This window comes from Nannospalax galili, unplaced genomic scaffold, assembly GCF_000622305.1.
Source record: "Nannospalax galili isolate Female #2095 unplaced genomic scaffold, S.galili_v1.0 scaffold475, whole genome shotgun sequence".
NCBI lineage: Eukaryota > Metazoa > Chordata > Mammalia > Rodentia > Spalacidae > Nannospalax > Nannospalax galili.
Genome location: NW_008339435.1, coordinates 1426717 through 1445725, shown reverse-complemented (window position 1 = coordinate 1445725; position 19009 = coordinate 1426717). Strand labels below are relative to the sequence as shown.

General features: G+C 38.8%; 1 protein-coding gene across 1 annotated transcript in view; it reads right to left on the bottom strand.

The window, feature by feature from the left end:
* The window catches only part of Capza1 (capping actin protein of muscle Z-line subunit alpha 1), a 56197-nt gene that overhangs the window by 24880 nt on the left and 12308 nt on the right, over nt 1–19009 (bottom strand). The window contains exons 2-5 of the mRNA XM_008833966.3: nt 8761–8824; nt 6807–6858; nt 3542–3605; nt 2007–2213 (exon numbers count right to left, since the gene is read on the bottom strand). Coding sequence (XP_008832188.2) covers nt 2007–2213; nt 3542–3605; nt 6807–6858; nt 8761–8824 — 387 coding nt within the window. The remainder of the gene's footprint in view (nt 1–2006; nt 2214–3541; nt 3606–6806; nt 6859–8760; nt 8825–19009) is intronic.

Here is a 19009-nt window from a genome sequence, read left to right as displayed (position 1 = left end):
GTGATCCAGTTAGGACTCAAACCAGTTAGTAAGGCTTCAAAGTGCTCTTACCTAACACATTGTGCCCATTAAATCGATCATTACTACATGTATAAAATTAAGTCTAACTAGCAAAACTGTATTGTATATTTGAAGACTGAAGAGAGTGTATTTTATATGTCTTCACACTTCGACACAAGAGATCACCTACAGCTGAAGAACAGGTTAGGTTATAGAGTGAGACGCTGTCTCAAAAAACTGAAAAGCACCGGGTGTGGTGGCACACACCTGTAATCCCAGCATTCTCTGGAGGCAGAGGCAGGCAGATTTCTGTGGGTTCGAGGCCAGCCTGATCTTCAAAGTGAGTTCCAGGTCAGCTGGGGCTACAGGGAGACCCTGTCTCAAAAACACACACACACATACACACACACACACACACACACAAACTGAAAAAGTATGCAAGCTAATGTATATGCTCAACTTAGCCATACGATAATGTATATTTCAAAACATCATGTTGTACATACCACAAATATACACAATTTTACTTATCAACCACAAAGTAAAAAAAAAAAAATTGCAGTAAGCAAGACCTAGAACCCCAGTTTCTTTGGAGTCTGAGGTAGGAGGAATGAAGGTTTAATGTCAGCCTGGACTATAGAGTGAGTTTCAAGGATAACCTGGCAACTTCGTGAGACCCTTGTTTCAAAATAAAAAGTACAGAGGGCTGAGGATATAAAAGTGGTAGGTTCAGTGCCCATTACCAAAAAACAAAGCAAAACAAAACACCATGAACCGAAATAATAAAGTTAGGCATGGTGGTATCTGCCTATAATCCCAATACTCCAGGATGCTAAGGTAGGAGGGCTCAAGGCAAATCTGAAACTATGTCTCAAAAACAAAACATAACAAAAATATAAATAATAATAAAAAAAAGATTTTATTACTTTAAATTACATGTATGTGTATGGGGTATGTGCATAATGGGCTGGTACCTGGGGAGGTCAGAGGTTTCAGATCCCCCTGGAGTTGGAATTACAGGCTGTTGTGAGCCACTAACCTGGGTTCTAGGAACTGAATGTGGGTTCTTTGGAAGAGCAGTAATGCTCTTAACTGCTAAGCCACCACTCCAGCCCCTATGATTTTTTTTGAGACAGATCTCATGTAGTCTAGGCTGCCCTTGAACTTGCTATGTAGTCAAAGATGCTGTTAAACTTTTGATGCCCTCCATCTACCTTCCAAATGCTGGAATTGCATGTGTCTGTCATCACACCTGGCTTTTAAAACTTTTTTTTGATGGATATAGGCAATTTCTTGTGAGTAAATAGGAGAAATACAAAACAGAATAAACAGAGTTAAAATTATTAGGCACTGGGATTTATTTTATGTATAGGAATGTTATGTCTACATGTATTGTAAGTGCAACCATGTGATGCAATGATGTTGGAGGTCAGAAGAGGACAACGGATCCCCTGAAACTGGAGCTACAAACAGTTGTTAGCCACCATGTGGGTGCTAGGAACCAAACCCAGGTCCTTTGCGAGAGGAGCCAATGCTCTTAACTGCTGAGCCATCTCTCTACCTGGCACTGGGATTTTTTAAAAAAAGAATTCTGTGATTTGTTTATTTTTATGTGTATGAGTGTATTGGCTGCATGTGTGTAAGTGCACCCATGTCATGCAATGACAACGGAGGTCAGAAGAAGGGGGTCAGATCCCCTGGAACTAGAGTTATGGATGGTTGTTAGCCACGATGTGGGTGCTGGAACTCGAACTTGGGTCTTCTGCAAGAGCAGCCAGTGGTCTTAACCACTGAGCCATCTCTCCAGCCCTGGCACTGGGATCTTTAAAAAAGAAAATTTCCATATACTTAAATTATTTTAAAATTGATTTAGGATCTAAAATACAGAGAAGATTATAACCAAAAGGAAAAGAAATGTTTGCAGGGCCAAAGCTTTTAGGCTGAAACTGGTGGCTTTCAATACATGCAATAATTGTCTGTTGCCCATTTATAGTTTTAGCATAAACAGTACAGAAGCCATTGGAATAATGATCTTTCATATAAGCTTTTAAAGCGCTGTCACAGGATTCTCTCCATGACTTCAAACCTCCATCTACATCCTCTGGTTGGGGGTCACTCGTGTCTTTCCGTAAGTGATCAAACTTAAAGGAAATTTTGTTTCTTGGATCTAAAAATCTGCTATTACCCAGGTCACCATGCTCAGTGATTAGGACCTTCCAGAGAAGAAATACAAACATTAGTAATGCTATAAAGACAATTCTTATCTTGTTTTACAAAAACAAATAAATATTGAAAAGTTAGTTTTTCATTTAGATTTCTTTTTTGTATTGACTTTTTAAAAAATATATTTTATTTATTATTTTATATGTATGAGTGTATTGCCTGCATGTATGTGAGTGCGCCCATGTTGTGCAATGCTGCGGAGGTCAGAAGAGGGCTTCGGATTCTCCTGAAACTGGAGTTAAGGATGGTTTGTAGCCACCATGTGGGTGCTGGGTCCTCTGCAAGAGCAGTGGTCTTAACCGCTGAGCCATCTCTCCAGCCCCTGAATTGACTTTTTAATCAAGAATTTTTTTTTTTGTCTTTCAGACAGGGTCTCCCTGTAGTCCCAGCTGGCCTGGAACTCACTATGTAGACCAGGCTGGCCTCGAACTCATGGAGATCCACCTGCCTCTGCCTCCCAAGCGCAGGGACTAAAGTCATGTGACACCATGTCCGGCCTAAGAACCATTTTTATTCTCATAAAAGTATTACATTAAAAAAATTTTTTTAAAATTATTTTTATGTGTATGCATGTATTGCCTGCATGTAGGTAAGTGGACCCGTGTTGTGCAATGCCCACGGAGGTCAGAAGAGGCTGTTGGACCCCTTGGGACTGGAGTTACAGACAGTTGTTAGCTGGGTGCTGGGATTCAAACCTGGATCTTCTGCAAGAACAACCAGTGTTCTTAACCACTGAGCTATCTCTCTCCAGCCCCAAAAGTATTACATTTATGGGCAAATTTTCCCACTTCCTAACAATACCCTTCATTTCTTGGTCTCTAACTATTTATGTATTTTATACCTAGCTTTAATATCAACTTTTATGTTTGCTTTTCCATATATTTTATGAAACATTTCAGAGTCATTATATTATTCTGATGATTGAAAATAGGTAATACAGTTACATGGTTCAAAAATATATGAAATGAAATATTTTTCTCACCCCTGTCTCCTTACTAGCAAACTCCTGGAGTAACTCAAAATAGCCTAAATCTAATGTTTCCTGTTACTTTTGTTAGATTTGCTTTGTCTATCTCTCTGGAACCGAGGGACTGCATATGCATATGCTATAATTGAGCTCCATATCCAGCCCAACAGCATTTTTTTCAGTCAAAGAAAACTACTAGTATTATCAGAAAGAGGAAAAATATCCTAATATGTAGACTACTTTTAAAACTAAGACATGGACTTATTTAGCACCCGACTTACTCTCTATCTGCTTTGATTTCTACATTGCTACCCCCTGCCACACACAGCCTATCTAACAGGTCGTTATTACCTGGTCTTCATAGCCTTCTATCTTCACAGGTGTGAACTGATCCATGTTATACTGGGCAAATGCGCTGTTTAAAAAAATTGAAAAGTAAATAGTGTCTCCATTTTACCAGGTGCTCAATCCAAAAACTTTAGAGACATCCTTGACTTTTTTCTCTCACATTTCATATCCAAGCCACCAGTAAATCTTTCGATTCTATAATTATAATAAAAATCTGACTTCTTTCCCCACCCAAGTGCTTCCACTCTAGTATAAACCACTACATCCACCTCTTGCTTGATTTAGCCTATGCCCCCCCATACACACTGGTGATTATTCTAAACTTTTTTTTTTTTTTTTTGGTTTTGAGACAGGGTCTCTCTGTAGCCCCAGCTGTCCTGGAGCTCACTATGTAGACAAGGCTGGCCTTGAACTCACAGAGATCCACCTGACTCTGCCTCCCCAGTGCTGGGATCAAAGGCTTGCGCCACCACACCCGGCAATTACTCTAAACTTTAAGTTGTATCATGTCCTCCTGTGTTTAATACTCTTAAGAATGTCAGATCTCACTCAAAATAAAATTCACCTTCAACTACATGACCAAAAAACCCTACTTATATCAGAAGTGCAAGGCACTGTCAGGGGATCCTTCTGGTGGTTAGAAGCACTGACGTACACACACGGAAGAAGGTAAATCCTAGGCCTAGCTAATGTATTATCCATATATATAGTTTACACCTAGCTATAGTAAGGTCTTCTTCACTCTCTACAGAAAGCAATGATGATGGTGACGATTACTACAACATGTACTACACACTAACTCTGAAGAATATGACCAAGAGACTGAAGCATTTCATTCCAGAAATAAAAGTGAAAAAAAATCCTATAGAAAAAAATTAAATATTTGGGCTCAAAGAAATTGTCATTTAACAAAAAGGTTCTCCCAAAACCTGGAATCTGTAAGAATTAGAATATTTATACATAGAAAGCATTAGTGTCAGTGCAATTAAAACAGCTGAAGCATCTGAACTACATACCAACTTTCTAGCCAGTTCTAAATAGAAATGGAATGATAGGTTTCACTTTCAATCAGTTTTGTTTATTTATTTTTTTGAGTTAGGGTCTTACTCTGTAGCCCAAGTTGGTCCTGAACTCATGCTAATCCTCCTGTCTTAGCTTTCTGAATGCTGGATTACAGGTCTGCACTTCCACCACTTTTGAGAGGCAATCCACTCCTTGTGGTACTTTGTCAAGTGATATACAGAGCAGAGTTATTCTGGGTAGTTCTCAAGAATGAAATTATGACCAATGTGGCAGGCAAGTTAAAGAATTTGCTTTGTGTGATACAAGACTACTTATTGATAGAAGCATTAAGACTGGATAGCCATGTGTTGCAGATACAGATGAGGTTCAACGAAAAAGCAGACAGCCAAACTAGCAAACCATGAATCCCCTTCTTAATGGCATGTTCTGTGCACTGAAGAAAAACCAACATTAGAGCATATCTTAGATGCACCCCTGAGTCTCCTAAGTAAACCACAACTAGGCTATCCTTCACAATGAAAATTACAGTAATGGTCTAGAAATCCTATGTTAACAGAGTCTAGTCTCCAAATGAGCCCTCAAAGCAGCATGGACAGGACAGATCATTGCTTCCTAGGCAACAATTGTGAAAACACTTTTCTATATCCAGAATCTAAAATCTAAATCTAAATTATATATCATACCAAAATGACTTTATGATAGTTACTTGTTTTGCATCAGGATGTTCTTGTCCTCCCCTCCCCAACCCTTTCTAGTCAATATCCAATTCAGGTTTCCTCTTTACCAAGAGACTTTGGGCCGCTTGGGTAGACAGTAACTAAATGGAACTTTGGGTTGAAGAATAGAGCAGAGCACTGCTGAAACCATGTACAGGGGCCTGAAATCTATACTGTTAAGACTTGATTCTAGAAGATAACACACAACAAAATCCAAACCAAGCAAGCCCCACTACTATAATGTTTTTGAAGACAAGGGAAAAATGAAAATAACATTTTTTTTTGGTGACAAGATCTAATGTAGCTCAGGTTGGCCTTGAACTTGCTAAGTAGCTGAAGTTGGCCTTGAGCTGATTCTCCTGCTTCTACCTCCTAAACACTGCGATTACAGGTGGGTGTACACCATCAAACCTGCTGGAAGTGATATTTTAGAAAGATAGTTGGCCTGCCAGCAGTCAGGTGTCAATGAATAGGTGGAATAATCATGCTTTCGGCCTATAGTTAATTCTGTTAAAGCTCCTTAACAACTATCTCCTATTTATTATTTGGCAATTTGAGAAAGGTTATCAGTCCTCATTAACAGGCTAATTTTTCTATAACTAGCTGTTTAAAAAAAAACTTTATATTATGACTGGACACACCTGTAATCTCAGCACTTGGGAGGCAGAGGCAGAAGGATTGCTGTGTAGCCTGGTCTACACAGTAAGTTTGGATCAGCCACGGCTACATAATGAGACCCTGTCTCCCCTCCAAATTTTTTTCCCCACATGAACTGGGAAAATGATAAAACAAGAGCTAACATTAAATTCTGCTTTACAGGGGAAAATTTAAGGAAAACAAAAAATAAATAAGTTTATATAATAAGCTTTAAGAAAGCAATTATTTTGAGGAAACATATTTCCTCAAAAAGAAAAAAGAAATCCACCAAGATATACAGTTTGAATGTTAACCATTACCACAAAGGCACTCAATTGTTTCCTAGGCAATAGTTTTCTGTAGTCAAAGAAATTAGCTTGACTCGGTTTTGAAAGTTTGGTCTCCAGCTGTCATAGATATTTTAGGAGGTTCTAGAAACTGAAGAAGGTAGGACCTAGCTAGATAAAGTAGGTCACTGGGAGCATGTCCCAGGACCCTGTCTGTCTCTCTCCTCCTCCAGTCTGCCATTAGGTAACTAATCTCTGTCACATGTTCTAATGGTCTATCTAGGCCATTGGGCAAGAATCAATGGACTAATAAAACTGTTAGCCAAAACAAACAAACAAACTTCTTCCTTTAAGCTAGTCTCTTAGATATTTTGGTCACAGCTACAAAAAGTTAACTAACATGAAGAATTTTATTTTGAAATGTCTTAAACTAGGTTTTCAAGGTGCCATGCTGTCACCATAGCTTATCCAATGTTAGAATAATACAGTAAGTATTGTTGTTTTGGGTGCTGGGAATTGAACTTAAGACTCATACACGCTAGTCAAGAATTCTACCACTGAACTATATTCCCAGCCCAAGTAGATTTATTAAAAAAAAATACTTACTGTGCTGCCCCTTCCCTGAGGAGATTGTCATTATTAAGTAGTAGCCGGACATCTGAGAACAAAAACATTGAAACACTGAGTACAGAACAAACTTGAATATTTTTTAGCCAATTTCTAGAATATATTTTTAAAATTCAGAGTTTGCAAGATTAGTCTTCAGGTATATTACATGTACAGAAATTCTAAAGATACTAAGGAGTAAGAGATGCTAATGCCCACAGGTTCATATATAATATTACAGTACCAACAAAAAATTCTCAAGGAATTTAATAGTGTCTCTTTTTCTCTTCCCCTTATCCCCTTTCTCCATCTGTCCTTCTTGACAGGATTTCTTAAAGCTCAGGTTGGCTTCTAACTCCGTTGCTATGTAGTAGCTAAGGATGATCTTGAACGCCTGATCCTCTTGCTTTCACACGCCCAGTTTATGTACAGTAGAGACTGAACCCAGGGCTTAGTACATGGTGAGCACTCTACTAAATGAGCTACATCTCCAGCCCTCAGAAAAATTTTGTTGTTTTTGTTGTTGGTTGGTTTTTTGAGACAAGGTTTCTCTGTAGCCCCAACTGGCATGAAATTCTCTATGTAGATCAGACTGGCCTCTCATAGGGATCCACCTGCCTCTACCTCCCAAGTACTGGGATTAAAGGTATATATGCCCAGCCTGATGTTTTTGAGTCAAGGTCTCACATTAAGTAGGCTGCCTCTAACTCACTATGTAGCTAAGGCTGACTTTGAACTCTTGATCTTCCTGCCTCCACCTCCCAAGTGCTAGGATTATAGGCATGCATCTCTACACCTGGCATACATGAACCACGTGAATAAGAACTCTTTTTTTTTTTTTTTTTAAAAAAAAAGGCAGGATCTGGCTGTGTAGCCCTGGCTCCTTAGAACTCACTATGTATATAGGCCAGGCTGGCCCCAAACTTAAGAAATTCCCATCTCTGCCTCCTGAATGTTGGGATTAAAGAAGAAGAGGTTTGGTTTTTGAGACAGGGTCTCACTAAGTAGGCCCAGGTTGCCCTGGAACCTCCCAAGTGCTAATATTATAGGTATGTACCATCACACCCAGCAAATCTCAGATCTAATAAATGAGAGTCCTGAGAGGATGAAAAGGCAGAATCTGTAAACTTATTGAACGGTTTGTTTTATTTTTGAAACAAAGTCTCATTCTGTACCCAAGGCTAGCCTGAAACTCACAGTAATCCTCCTGCCTATGCCTCCTGGGTACCAGGATTATAGGTATGAGTTACCATTTCTGGCTGAATCTGAAAATTTAATAAACTCCAGATATGGTAAGTTCAGCCATATTGGTCCTAGAAAGTATCCTACAGTACGGGACTTCTTGAGGGAAAGCAGTGAGATACTGAAGTTGTTACTTATAATGCTAAAATTAAAAGAATAAAGCTATTAAAAATAATTTAAAAGGCAATTTAATGTTGTTCTTTTTTATATTAAGCTATTTTGAATCTTTATTTATTTTTGGTTCTTTGAGACAGGGTCTTACTCTTAGTAAAAGCTGCCCTGAAACTTGTAATAAACCTCTTCCTTCAGCCTCCCAAATGCTTGGATTACAGGTGTGAGCTACAATGCCTGGCCTGGCTAACTATCTTACGTCTTTTCTTGCCTAAGAGAGGTATCCAAGAAACAAGCACTAACAGCTAGGTGTGTGTTGCTACATACTTGTGTTCCCACTCAGGAGGTTGAGGCAGCAGGATCAAAAGTTCAATGTCAGTTTGGGCCACAAAGGACCAAACAGAAGAAAGAGGAAGGACTGGTGAGATGGCTTAGAAGATAAGCGCTTGTGCCAATCTTGTAGACTTGAGTTCAACTCCCAGGACCCACTTGGTAAAGAGTGGCTCCCACAAGTTGTCCTTTGACCTCCACACACAAGCTGTGGTACATGCTTGCACACATAAAATAAATAAGTTACAACTCAATATTAATCTTTACTTACCATTGAATACTTCATTAAACTCTCCTGGGGGTGCATGGGTGATAAATTTAGCAGCTATACGTACCTAAGGGAAAATAAATTTGACAGTAAGCACATTGTGCAGTGAAACAAGCAGCTGGGTATACTGAGCATCATCTACAATCAGTACTGAAGAGGTAGAAGCAGGGGCATCTTGAGTTTAAGGTCAGTCTGGGCTAGAATCAGCAAAACTGCATCTACAGCCAAAACAACCTCCCACAAAGTAAACAATAAAAATAGTAACATGTAAATGCAAGCAACAAACTATAAAAATTTTACATTATCTTTTTGTTTTAAAGATTTATTTTTATTTATGAGTGTGTGGGTGCTAGGAACCAAACTCTGGTCCTCTGCAAGAGCAACAAGCTCTCTTAACTGCTGAGCCATCTCTCCAGCAGCTTGCCTGTTTTTGAAAAAGGGTCTCATGTAGCCCAGGCTGGCCTCAAAGTTGCTATGTAGCTGCTCTTGCCTCTCCTTCCCCCTGTTAGGATTACAGTTGTATACCACCATAGCCAGCTGTATGTGGTGCTGGGGAAAGAACTCAGAGCTCTGTGCATGCTAGGTAAGCACTCTACCAACTAGGCTACTCCCCAACCTTAATAGCTCTTGAAATAAAAATTTATTTAAACCTTTACTATTTAGAAGACTTTAGATTTTCTTCTATAAATACCCTAAAGCGTTTCTATCAATATGGATTTATTTTGATTTTAGAATATATGTGCTATCTTAGTCATTTTGAATTTTTATTTTTTTCTTTTTAAGATTTATTTTATTTTTTAAAATTTATGTGTATGTGTGTGCCTGCATGAGTTCATGTACACCATGTGTGTGCAGGAGTCTGAGGAGGCCAGAAGAGGGCATCAGATCACAGGTAAGGTTGGGAGCCACCCTATGAGTACTGGGAAATGAACCCAGGTTCAGTAAACACTCTTAACTACTAAGCCATCTCTCTAGCCTCTTGAAACTTTCTTTAAAAAACTGAATGACTGGGATTTAGAGCACTGGCTGCTCTTGTGGTAGACCTACTTGATTCCCAGCATCCACATTGTGGCAAACAACCATTTGTTTGTTTGTTTTTTATTTATTATTTTTATTTTATGTGTATGAATGTATTGCCTGCATGTAGGTAAGTGCACCCATGTCGTGCAATGCCCACAGAGGTCAGAAGAGGCTGTTGGATCCCCTGGGACTAGAGTTATGGACAGTTGTTAGCTGTCATGTGGGTGCTGGGATTCAAACCCAGGTCTCCTGCAAGAACAGCCAGTGTTCTTAACCTCTGAGCCATCTCTTTAGCCCCCAAACAACCATTTGTAACTCCAGTTCCAGATACTCTCTGCAGGCACTGCATACATGTGGTACATTTACATTCATGTAGGCAAAACACTCATATACATAAAATAAAGTTTTAAAGATAAAAAAAATTAAAAATCCTGAACAATCAGTTTTGGTGAAAATGTAAGATTCACAAATAAAGCTATAACCGCTTATAAACAAACACTTAAGCAAAACAAAATATTAACAAATGAAATATCAATACCAAAAGAATTTATCCCAATGTAAAGTTCAGCACTCATAATGTTGTTTACAAGTTAAAAAGAGCAAAACCAGGTGATTATCTCACTTCTTGCTGGAAAAAAAAAGCTCAACATCCCAGTATCATAAAAGCAACAAAACTACTAGTTTTGGGTAGCGATAGAATAAATTTCCTTGACTTGATAACCGATCAAAATTCTACAGAAACCCTTATAATGAGGAAAATTAAGCACTGTCACTAATTTTAAAGACAGAACACAGCTGACTCCTAACACCTCTGTGATTCCATTCCTCTTCTGCCCTCTACCTACAGCCACCCACTCTCTCCTGATCAGCTGTTGTAAATGGGTATTAGAATGTTAGGATCTAACCTGCATCTCCTATTTTTCTTCAATGTTTCACCTTTCATTTTATGCTTTGGGGAAAATCCTTCAGCTCCATTTTTCAGTTTACTAGCATGCTCTTCAGCTATGCCCATTTTGCTGCTCAGATTATTTTGACTCTCCTGATTTTGAACTTTCAAGATTTTAATTCCTTTTCTCTGTATGCAATAATCTCTATGAGGCTGTGTTCTACTTATTTGGTGCTTCTTTCAACTTTCCTGTTTGGTTTACTTACAGCTTGTCCCCAATCCTTTTTTAAAAAATATTTTATTATTTTTATTTTATGTGTATGAGTATATTGCCTGCATGTATGTGAGTGCACCTGTGTTGTACAATGCCACGGAGGCCAGAAGAGGGCTTTGGATTCTCCTGGAACTGGAGTTAAGGACGGTTTGTAGCTGCCATGTGGGTGCTGGGAATCGAACCCGGGTCCTCTGCAAGAGCAGTCAGTGGTCTTAACTGCTGAGCCATCTCTCCAGCCCCTTGTCTCCAGTCCTTTTAATGGCAGAAAGGAGTAGCTTGCTGCTTCTGATCAGGGTGTATGAGTAGCTTATTTTCTGAGTGAGCCGAAGAACAGTAGGCCTACCTCTGTAGTACACAGCAGGTCTCTCTAGTCCCAGGGTTCTTTCTTGAGGTGAGGAGAGGAGGTTGAGAGGGGATCTCATGTAGCCCAAGCTGCCCTCAAAATTACTATGTAGCACAGACTGATCTTGAACTCCTGATTCTTCTGCCTCAGCCACATGAGTGTTGGGATTACAGGCATGAGCCATAGTTATGCCAGTGCTCATTCCTAATGCTACACTCAGAATAAATGCTGCTTTTGTCTGCATCTCAGCCCAAATGGGAGAAAGCTACACAGCAATTCCCCAATTAATCTGCTCTAAGACTGTTCTAGGTCCTTTCCTCCTTATTCCTTAAATTGTTACGAGTTCCTCCAGAAGTGCTTCTATTTGGCATTTGGCAGCATCTGCATACAGGTATCTGACAGTAAGAAAACCAGGAGGTAACGATAATTAACAGCACTAACTTCAGTGGGTTTCTCAGGATACTTCTAGCATAATATGAGAGGACAGCGAAAGTTTCCTAGTATCTGATGCGATACAAACGAAGATTTTAAACTCATTGATAGAGCAAAGAGGAATATCTACTAGGTACGTTAAGTCCTACTTCAAGATAAGCTTCCCTTATACTATTTTAAGTTCTCTATGGTCACATCAAATTCAAGCCCGAAGTTGATTCTCTCACCACCGTGTGGGATCCCGGGATAGAACTCAAGATCTCAGGCCTGTACCTAAGCACCTCTCCTCGGAGTCATTTCACTGACCCTCAAACTATTCTTAGGCAGAAAAACAGTCCTATGAGTCTTTTGAAAATGAAGCTGGAAGATGAGTGTGTTGTATAACACATGCAGTGCCAGCACTTGCACACTTGGGATGTGAAGGTGGAGGATCAGTTCAAGGAAAACTAAACCACTTCAAACTAAATGAGAGCAGGCAAGATGGTAAAGGCACTTGATGTCAAACCAAATGACCTGCGTTTGAGCACCAGAACCTGGAGAACCCCTGTGATGGAAAGAGAGAACAGACTCCCTCAAACTGTTTGCTGACTTCTGTGTGTGTATACAGCCACACACTTTCATACTCACATTAAGTAAGTAAATGAAACGTTTTTAAAAAATTTAAAGCACCCACAGGAAAATTCTTTTTAAAAACCAACAGAACAAAACAAAAAAATCTATATTTAGCTGAAAATGGTGGCTTACACTTATAATCCCAGATTTGGGAGGCCAAGACAGGAGGATCACTCCAAATTCAAGGCAAGCCTGGGCTACACAGTGACATCTAAGCCAAGCAAGTTATAGCCTGTGTAAAAACAAAAAACAAAACAAAACAAAAAAAAGCCCAAAAGACTAAATGCTGAAATATGAGTTTCCTATTATTTTTATTTTCCTTAGTATACTAGTAGCCAATACATACAGAAATAAGTATATCTTTATTAATAATGTTTCTTTTTTGTTTGTGGCAAACTTTGTCAAAGTGTATTTCTCATACTACAATTGTGAAACCCCCCTCAGTCAAGCAAAGTGTTTACATTCCAAAAGTAAATATATGCATACTCACACATTACTTAAAAAAGCATCTTCTGGGCTGACAAGATGGCTCAGTGGTTAAGAGCACTGGTTGCTCTTGCAGAGGACTAGGGGTCAATTGCTAACACCACATAGCGGCTAACAACTGTTTATAACTCCAGTTCCAGGGGATCTGAGGGCCTCTGACCTCTGGGGACACTGCACAACACTGATGCACCTACCTACATGCAGGCAATACACTCATACACATAAAATAAAAGTAATAATAAATATTTTTAAAAAGCATCTTTTGGGGGCTGGAGATGGTTGGGTGGTTAAGAGGACCCAGGTTCAATTCCCAGCACCCACATGGTGGCTAACAACTGTCTGTAACACTAGTTCTAGGTAATGCAACAAGCTCTTCTGACCTCTGTGGGCAATGCAGATATAGATGCACTTACATACATTCAGGTAATACACTCATACACATAAAATAAAAATAATAAAATACCTTTTTAAAAAAGAAAAACAAGCAACTTCCATAAAAGGAATATACCTATAGTCAATCCCACAAACTACTTATATAACAATGCATTTAACTATATAATAGTAAAAGGTGACAAAAGTAAAAACTCAAGATAATAGTATTTCTGAAGTCCCCTCAAAATGGTCAAAATTTATAAAATCTGCTGGAATGGGCACATTTAAAGAATAACAATTTGCATAATGGAATAATTGATACAGGTTAAAAAAAAGTTAGCAGCTTATTTGTTCAGCATACTAGGAAGAGAAGTATCAGTTAATAGACTGACAACTAGATCCTGTCACTGCCTTAAAGGAAATAATAAACAGGACCTAAAGGACACTTAGTAATGCAGTAAGTAGGTATTAATTGTAGAATTGGGCACAAAGGAAAGCACCATCAGATCTATCTATGTACAGAGGCAGGGGGTTGGTCTTCAAAGGCAGTGATGTTGGAGCTGGATTAGAGGAGACCCACTAGATAAGACTAGGGAGAACATCTCAAGTAGAGGAAACAAACTCAGACAATGTGTCAAAACAAACTGAAGATTAACCTAAATACTAACAATTTATATTCATATGTAATACACTTACTATTTTTCTTCTTTAAAACACTTTTTAAAAATTTTAAAAAATATTTTATTTATTATTTTTATTTTATGTGCATGCATATATTGCCTACGTGTAGATAAGTGCACCCATGTTGTGCAATGCCCGCGGAAGACAGAAGAGGCTGTCAGATCCCCTGGAACTGGAGTTACAGACAGTTGTTAGTTGCCACATGGGTGCTGGGATTTGAACCTGGGTCTTCTGTAAGAACAGTCAGTGTTCTTAACCACTGAGCCATCTCTCCAGCCCCTAAAACAAGTTAACTTTTTAAAAAAAGATTTATTTGTATTTTATGTGTATAAGTGTTTTGCTTGCATATGTGTATGTGTACCACATGCATCCAATGCCAACAGAGACCCCAGGAGGATGTCAGATTCCCTGGAAATGGAGTTATAGATGGTTGTTAGCCACCATGTGGGTGCTAGGAATCAAACCTGAGTCCTCTGCAAGAGCAGCCAGTGCTCTTAACTGTTGAGCCATCTCTCTAGCCCAAGTCAGGTTAAAAAAAGAAATCTTTTGGTTTAATATTTAACACAACAGATATAAGCCACATAAAGAAAAATTCAATTTATAAGGGTATTAAAAAAAATAACTTTGGTGAGGTGTTCTCTATGTGTTGACATGGGTAAATGTTAATGATAAACTGTTGTGTGAAAAACTTTCAAAATGATGCCTTGCTGGTCTGATAAAAGTTTTTATATATATATATATTTTATACATATGCATAGATACTAAATGTTGACTGCTCTTACTGGTAGTATTACAAAAGATATTTTCATTCTTTTTTCTTTTTTTTTTTTTTGGCTCTCCAAAAGGAATACAAATTACTTACATATAAGGACAATTATTTTATTAATTTTTTTTGGTTGTACTAGAGATCAAACCCAAGGCCTTGGGCATGTAAGATAAGTGTTTTACCACTAACATTCCCAGTCCTAAAAAAAATTATTAAGGGACATGTTAATACCCATTATTCCTTAATTTTTTAAAAGATGAAAGGGGACATAAAAAAGATAAAGTAGTGTCAAAATGGAAAAGAACCAAGCTGCCACATGTGGTGGCTCATTCCTGTAATACCAACACTCAGGAGGCTGAGGCAGGGAGATTACTGTTTTGAGGCCAGCCTAGTTTAAAGAGTGAGGTATAGGCCAGCCCTATAGAGTGAGACTTTTATCTCAAACAATAGTAATAAACAAAAACTTAGACCAAGGAAGCTAAAGGACTGACATGAGGTGTTGTCAAGATGCTAATGACAGCAAGGAAGGTTTTAAAGGTACCATCTGACCAAGAGCTTGCCTTATTCATTTCCAATGTGTAACAGTGAGAGAGCATCAAGGAGAATTGAATTCTGGATCAAGAGCTAAAAAAAGTAACCTCAGTGCACTGAGAATATCAGGAACACTGACAGCCTAGAAGTGTTCAATTGATTTATCACTCTTTGAACATTATGACATAAAACCAGCTTGAAGTAATAATAGACTTTTATATAGTCACCATAAATACTGTTCGATCTAAAGTCTGCTTTATACCCTACAAGGCCCTCCACAATTTGGCTTCTCCTCCTCATCTCTATTTCCTACCACCTAGCTTCTTGACCTGTAACTATACACCCATCGAAGAACCACTGTAGTTTTTATTCCTTTTTGCCAGAAATATTCTGCCAGATGATTCACTCCCATACCCACTAAATTTTGTTTTGGCTCAGTGGTAAGAGTACCTGCCTAGCATACATTGATTCCTAGCACAATTTCTTTAATGTTACCTAGTAATACAGAACCATTCCTTTACTTTCACAAATCACCTACTGTTCTCTCCCTAAACATATTATTTCTAGTTTCTTTACCTAATTTATTTTCTTCCAGAACTTGCCACCACTAAACATAGGAATTGTTTATTGTCCAGTACCTCTAAAGAATTTCCAGAGCACAAACTAGGGAGAGGTCAGCAAATAGCTAATGCAGAGGCAGAGAGTACTTTAGGGCTTGGTGGGCCACATGTTTTCTGTCCCAAATGTAAATTTTAAAAATAGCTGTCCTCTAAAAACTTTACTCTGTATACTAAAATTTCTATTTCATGTAATTTCCACATCATGAAATATTATTTTTTAAATTTTGTTTCAGGCTCTATAAAAGCAGGTAGTGGACAGGCTTTGGCCTGTGGGATCACAGCATGTCAACACTTGGCACAATAATGTAAGAATTTCTGTTTGTTCACTGCTGTACACCCGAGACTAAGAACTGGCACATGCCCTACAGGAATGTAAATGAAGGAATACTATTTTATTATTTACACAACTCTCATAAAATCTCTTCTAACACCTTGTGGGATCCAGGGATAGAGTGCAGGTTGCCAGGCCTGTGTGCACACGCTTCTTCCGGCTGAGCCATCCCCAGGCCCTGGTCTGTTTTTGTTTTTCATGTAGTTTTAAAGTATCTGGTAAATCAACAATAAACTATCTAGGAAAATAATTTTTTGTGTGACTTTAAAAAAAATATTTATATGCATGAATGTATCATCTGCATGTATGTTAAGTGCACCCATGTTGCATGATGCCGGCAAGGTTAGTAGCTGTCATGTGGGTGCTGGGAATTGAACCTGGGTCCTCTGCAAGAGCAGCTGAGTCATCTCTCCAGCCCCCGCCCCCTTTTTTTTGTCTTTTTGAGACAGGGTCTCCCTGTATCCCCAGCCGGCCTCAGTCGCACAGAGATCCACCTGCCTCTGCCTTTGCCTCTGTGCTGGGACTAAAGGCATGCACCATCACCCTGGATTAAGGCACTGAATTTGGTAGACGTAAATTCCATGATGGTGTAGGCAAAGTACGTGGGGAAGACAGGCAAATGGTTTTATTTTAAGGCAGCAATGACATTTTTAAAAGTTCTACCAATTCTAGCTTTCTTGGTATGCCTTGAAGATCTGCTAAAGTAAATTAATAACATGTACATTAAACAACAACTCTGGATCAAATTTCTCTAAGTCTTCTTTTCAACTAAGTCTTGACCTCCTCCAGGCCCCAACCTCAACCTTGGGCCTGTCTCACCCGGTTTTAGCAAGAATTTGCCAAACTTTGATATAGAAACAAGCGCTTTACCACACTGCCTTTGTGGCATTAAACCTTAGCCTGCCTTCAAAAGGAATTCCTCTACCTTGATGCCTCTAATTATTTTCTATTCACTAATATGCAAATCTCTACCAATTGGCTATGAATCCCAGCTGTTCTTACTATGTTAGGAGTTGAGCATACTCATTCTTCTATGGTAACAGTCTTGAATTCTTTCTTACCATTCTAACATATGTCAAATTTTATTTTCCTTATGTATCATTGTATTGTATACCATTTAGTATAATAATGTCTAAAAATGGCATACTTAGCATAAAATTTACTGTAAGAAAAAAACAAATAACAGCTCCTATTTTCTAGTTATTTTTTCCAACCATTTTCATTTAATTTACAATTCTCTAAGCACCAAGTTAGAAGGAAACCATTCCTTCCTTCTTACTCTAAACCCTAAGACATCCACACTCACACCATCACACACACTCACACTCATACCCAGACTCCTGAAGTCTTACCCATGCTCTTGGGTGTGTCTTATCTTTTCTTTTTGAGTGCTTTCTTAACCCTCATGCTTAAGTCTACAAAAATACCTTTATTAAACCCCACCTGTGTCTCACAAACTAGTTCTAAAATTCTGTTCTTCACTCAAGTCACAAATCCTGGTTTGGCCCAAGTGACAGTCCCTAAAGTTTAGAGGAACTCTTTAAGCTGCTGAGAACTGCACCTCCTTTCTCTGTCCCCCAAAATGTTGACAGAACTAGGGATGTAGAAAAGTCTGACCCAGACACATTGAGTAGTTTTTGGGAAACAGAACTAGGTTAAGAAATGAGGGGAAAGTCCACACCTAACACCTTGAGATTAAGTGCCAAAGAGTATTGACGCAGGTGTCGGTGTCCTGTTCAGAAGGGTAGAGTTAGCAGTCAGAGTCTGTGCTGGATAAAGATTAAAGTGCCAGAGAGTAACAATGCAGAAGTCCCATTCAGAAAGGTAGAGCAGCAGTCAGAGCCTGTGCTAGATGGTAAACAGTGTTAGGAAACAAAAACTTGCCTTTAAGAACTGGTGCATACCTGGCATGTATATGGCATTCTAACTTAAAGGTACCTTTTTACCAATTCTACTTTTTCTTCAAAATCACTGGCGTCCGTTTCCCAAGCCAGCTTCCCATTCAATTGCCTGGATTTAGTTTCTTCATTTATGAGTGTATTTCCTTTTTATATCTAGGACTGTTTTTGTTGTTATTGTTGAGACTATGTAGCCTTAGCTGGCATGGAACTTGCCATGTATACAAGGCTAACCTCAAACTCAGAGATCCCCCTGCCTCTGCCTCCCACATGCTGGGATTAAAGATGTGCACCCAGCTAGGACTGTTTCAGATGCCTAGATATTTCAAATTTTGAATTACGTGTCCTCTTTTAAAAGTTCAGATCTTGGGACTAGAGAGATGGCTCAGTGGGTAAGAACACTGGCTGTTCTTGCAGAAGACCCAGGTTTGGTTCCCAGCACCCACATGGCAGTTGACAACTGTCTGTAACTCCAGTTCCAGGGATCTCCTCCTTCTGTCCTCTGTGGGCACTGCACCACACAGGTGCACTTAACATATATGCAGGCAATATATACATACACATAAATAATAAATAAAAGTTTGTGTTTAGTAATTTGTTCATTTACTTAAAACAATAATTCATTTGATCCCAGGCACTGAAGTTGTGCTAAAGATAATGAATAAAGAGGAGACTATGAAAAGAACAGAATTCCCTTTTGCCTTAAGCCAGTGGTTCTGAACTTTGGCTGCATGTTAAAACCACCTACAGAGATTTGAATGGACTGATGCCTGAGTTCTACCTGCAGAGTTACTGATGTGATTGCTCTCTTCACAAGCAAAGGTCTAATATTTAGTAGGGGCTGGCTTTTAAAAAACTTCCTCAGGTGATTCCAATGCACTGCCAAGGTTGGTAACTTAGGCTAGGCTAATAGAAAGTACAAATTATCATGGTGGATATAAATAACATAAGATAAACCACATTAAGTTCTTTAGCTTTCCGATCTTTGTATACTTTATCA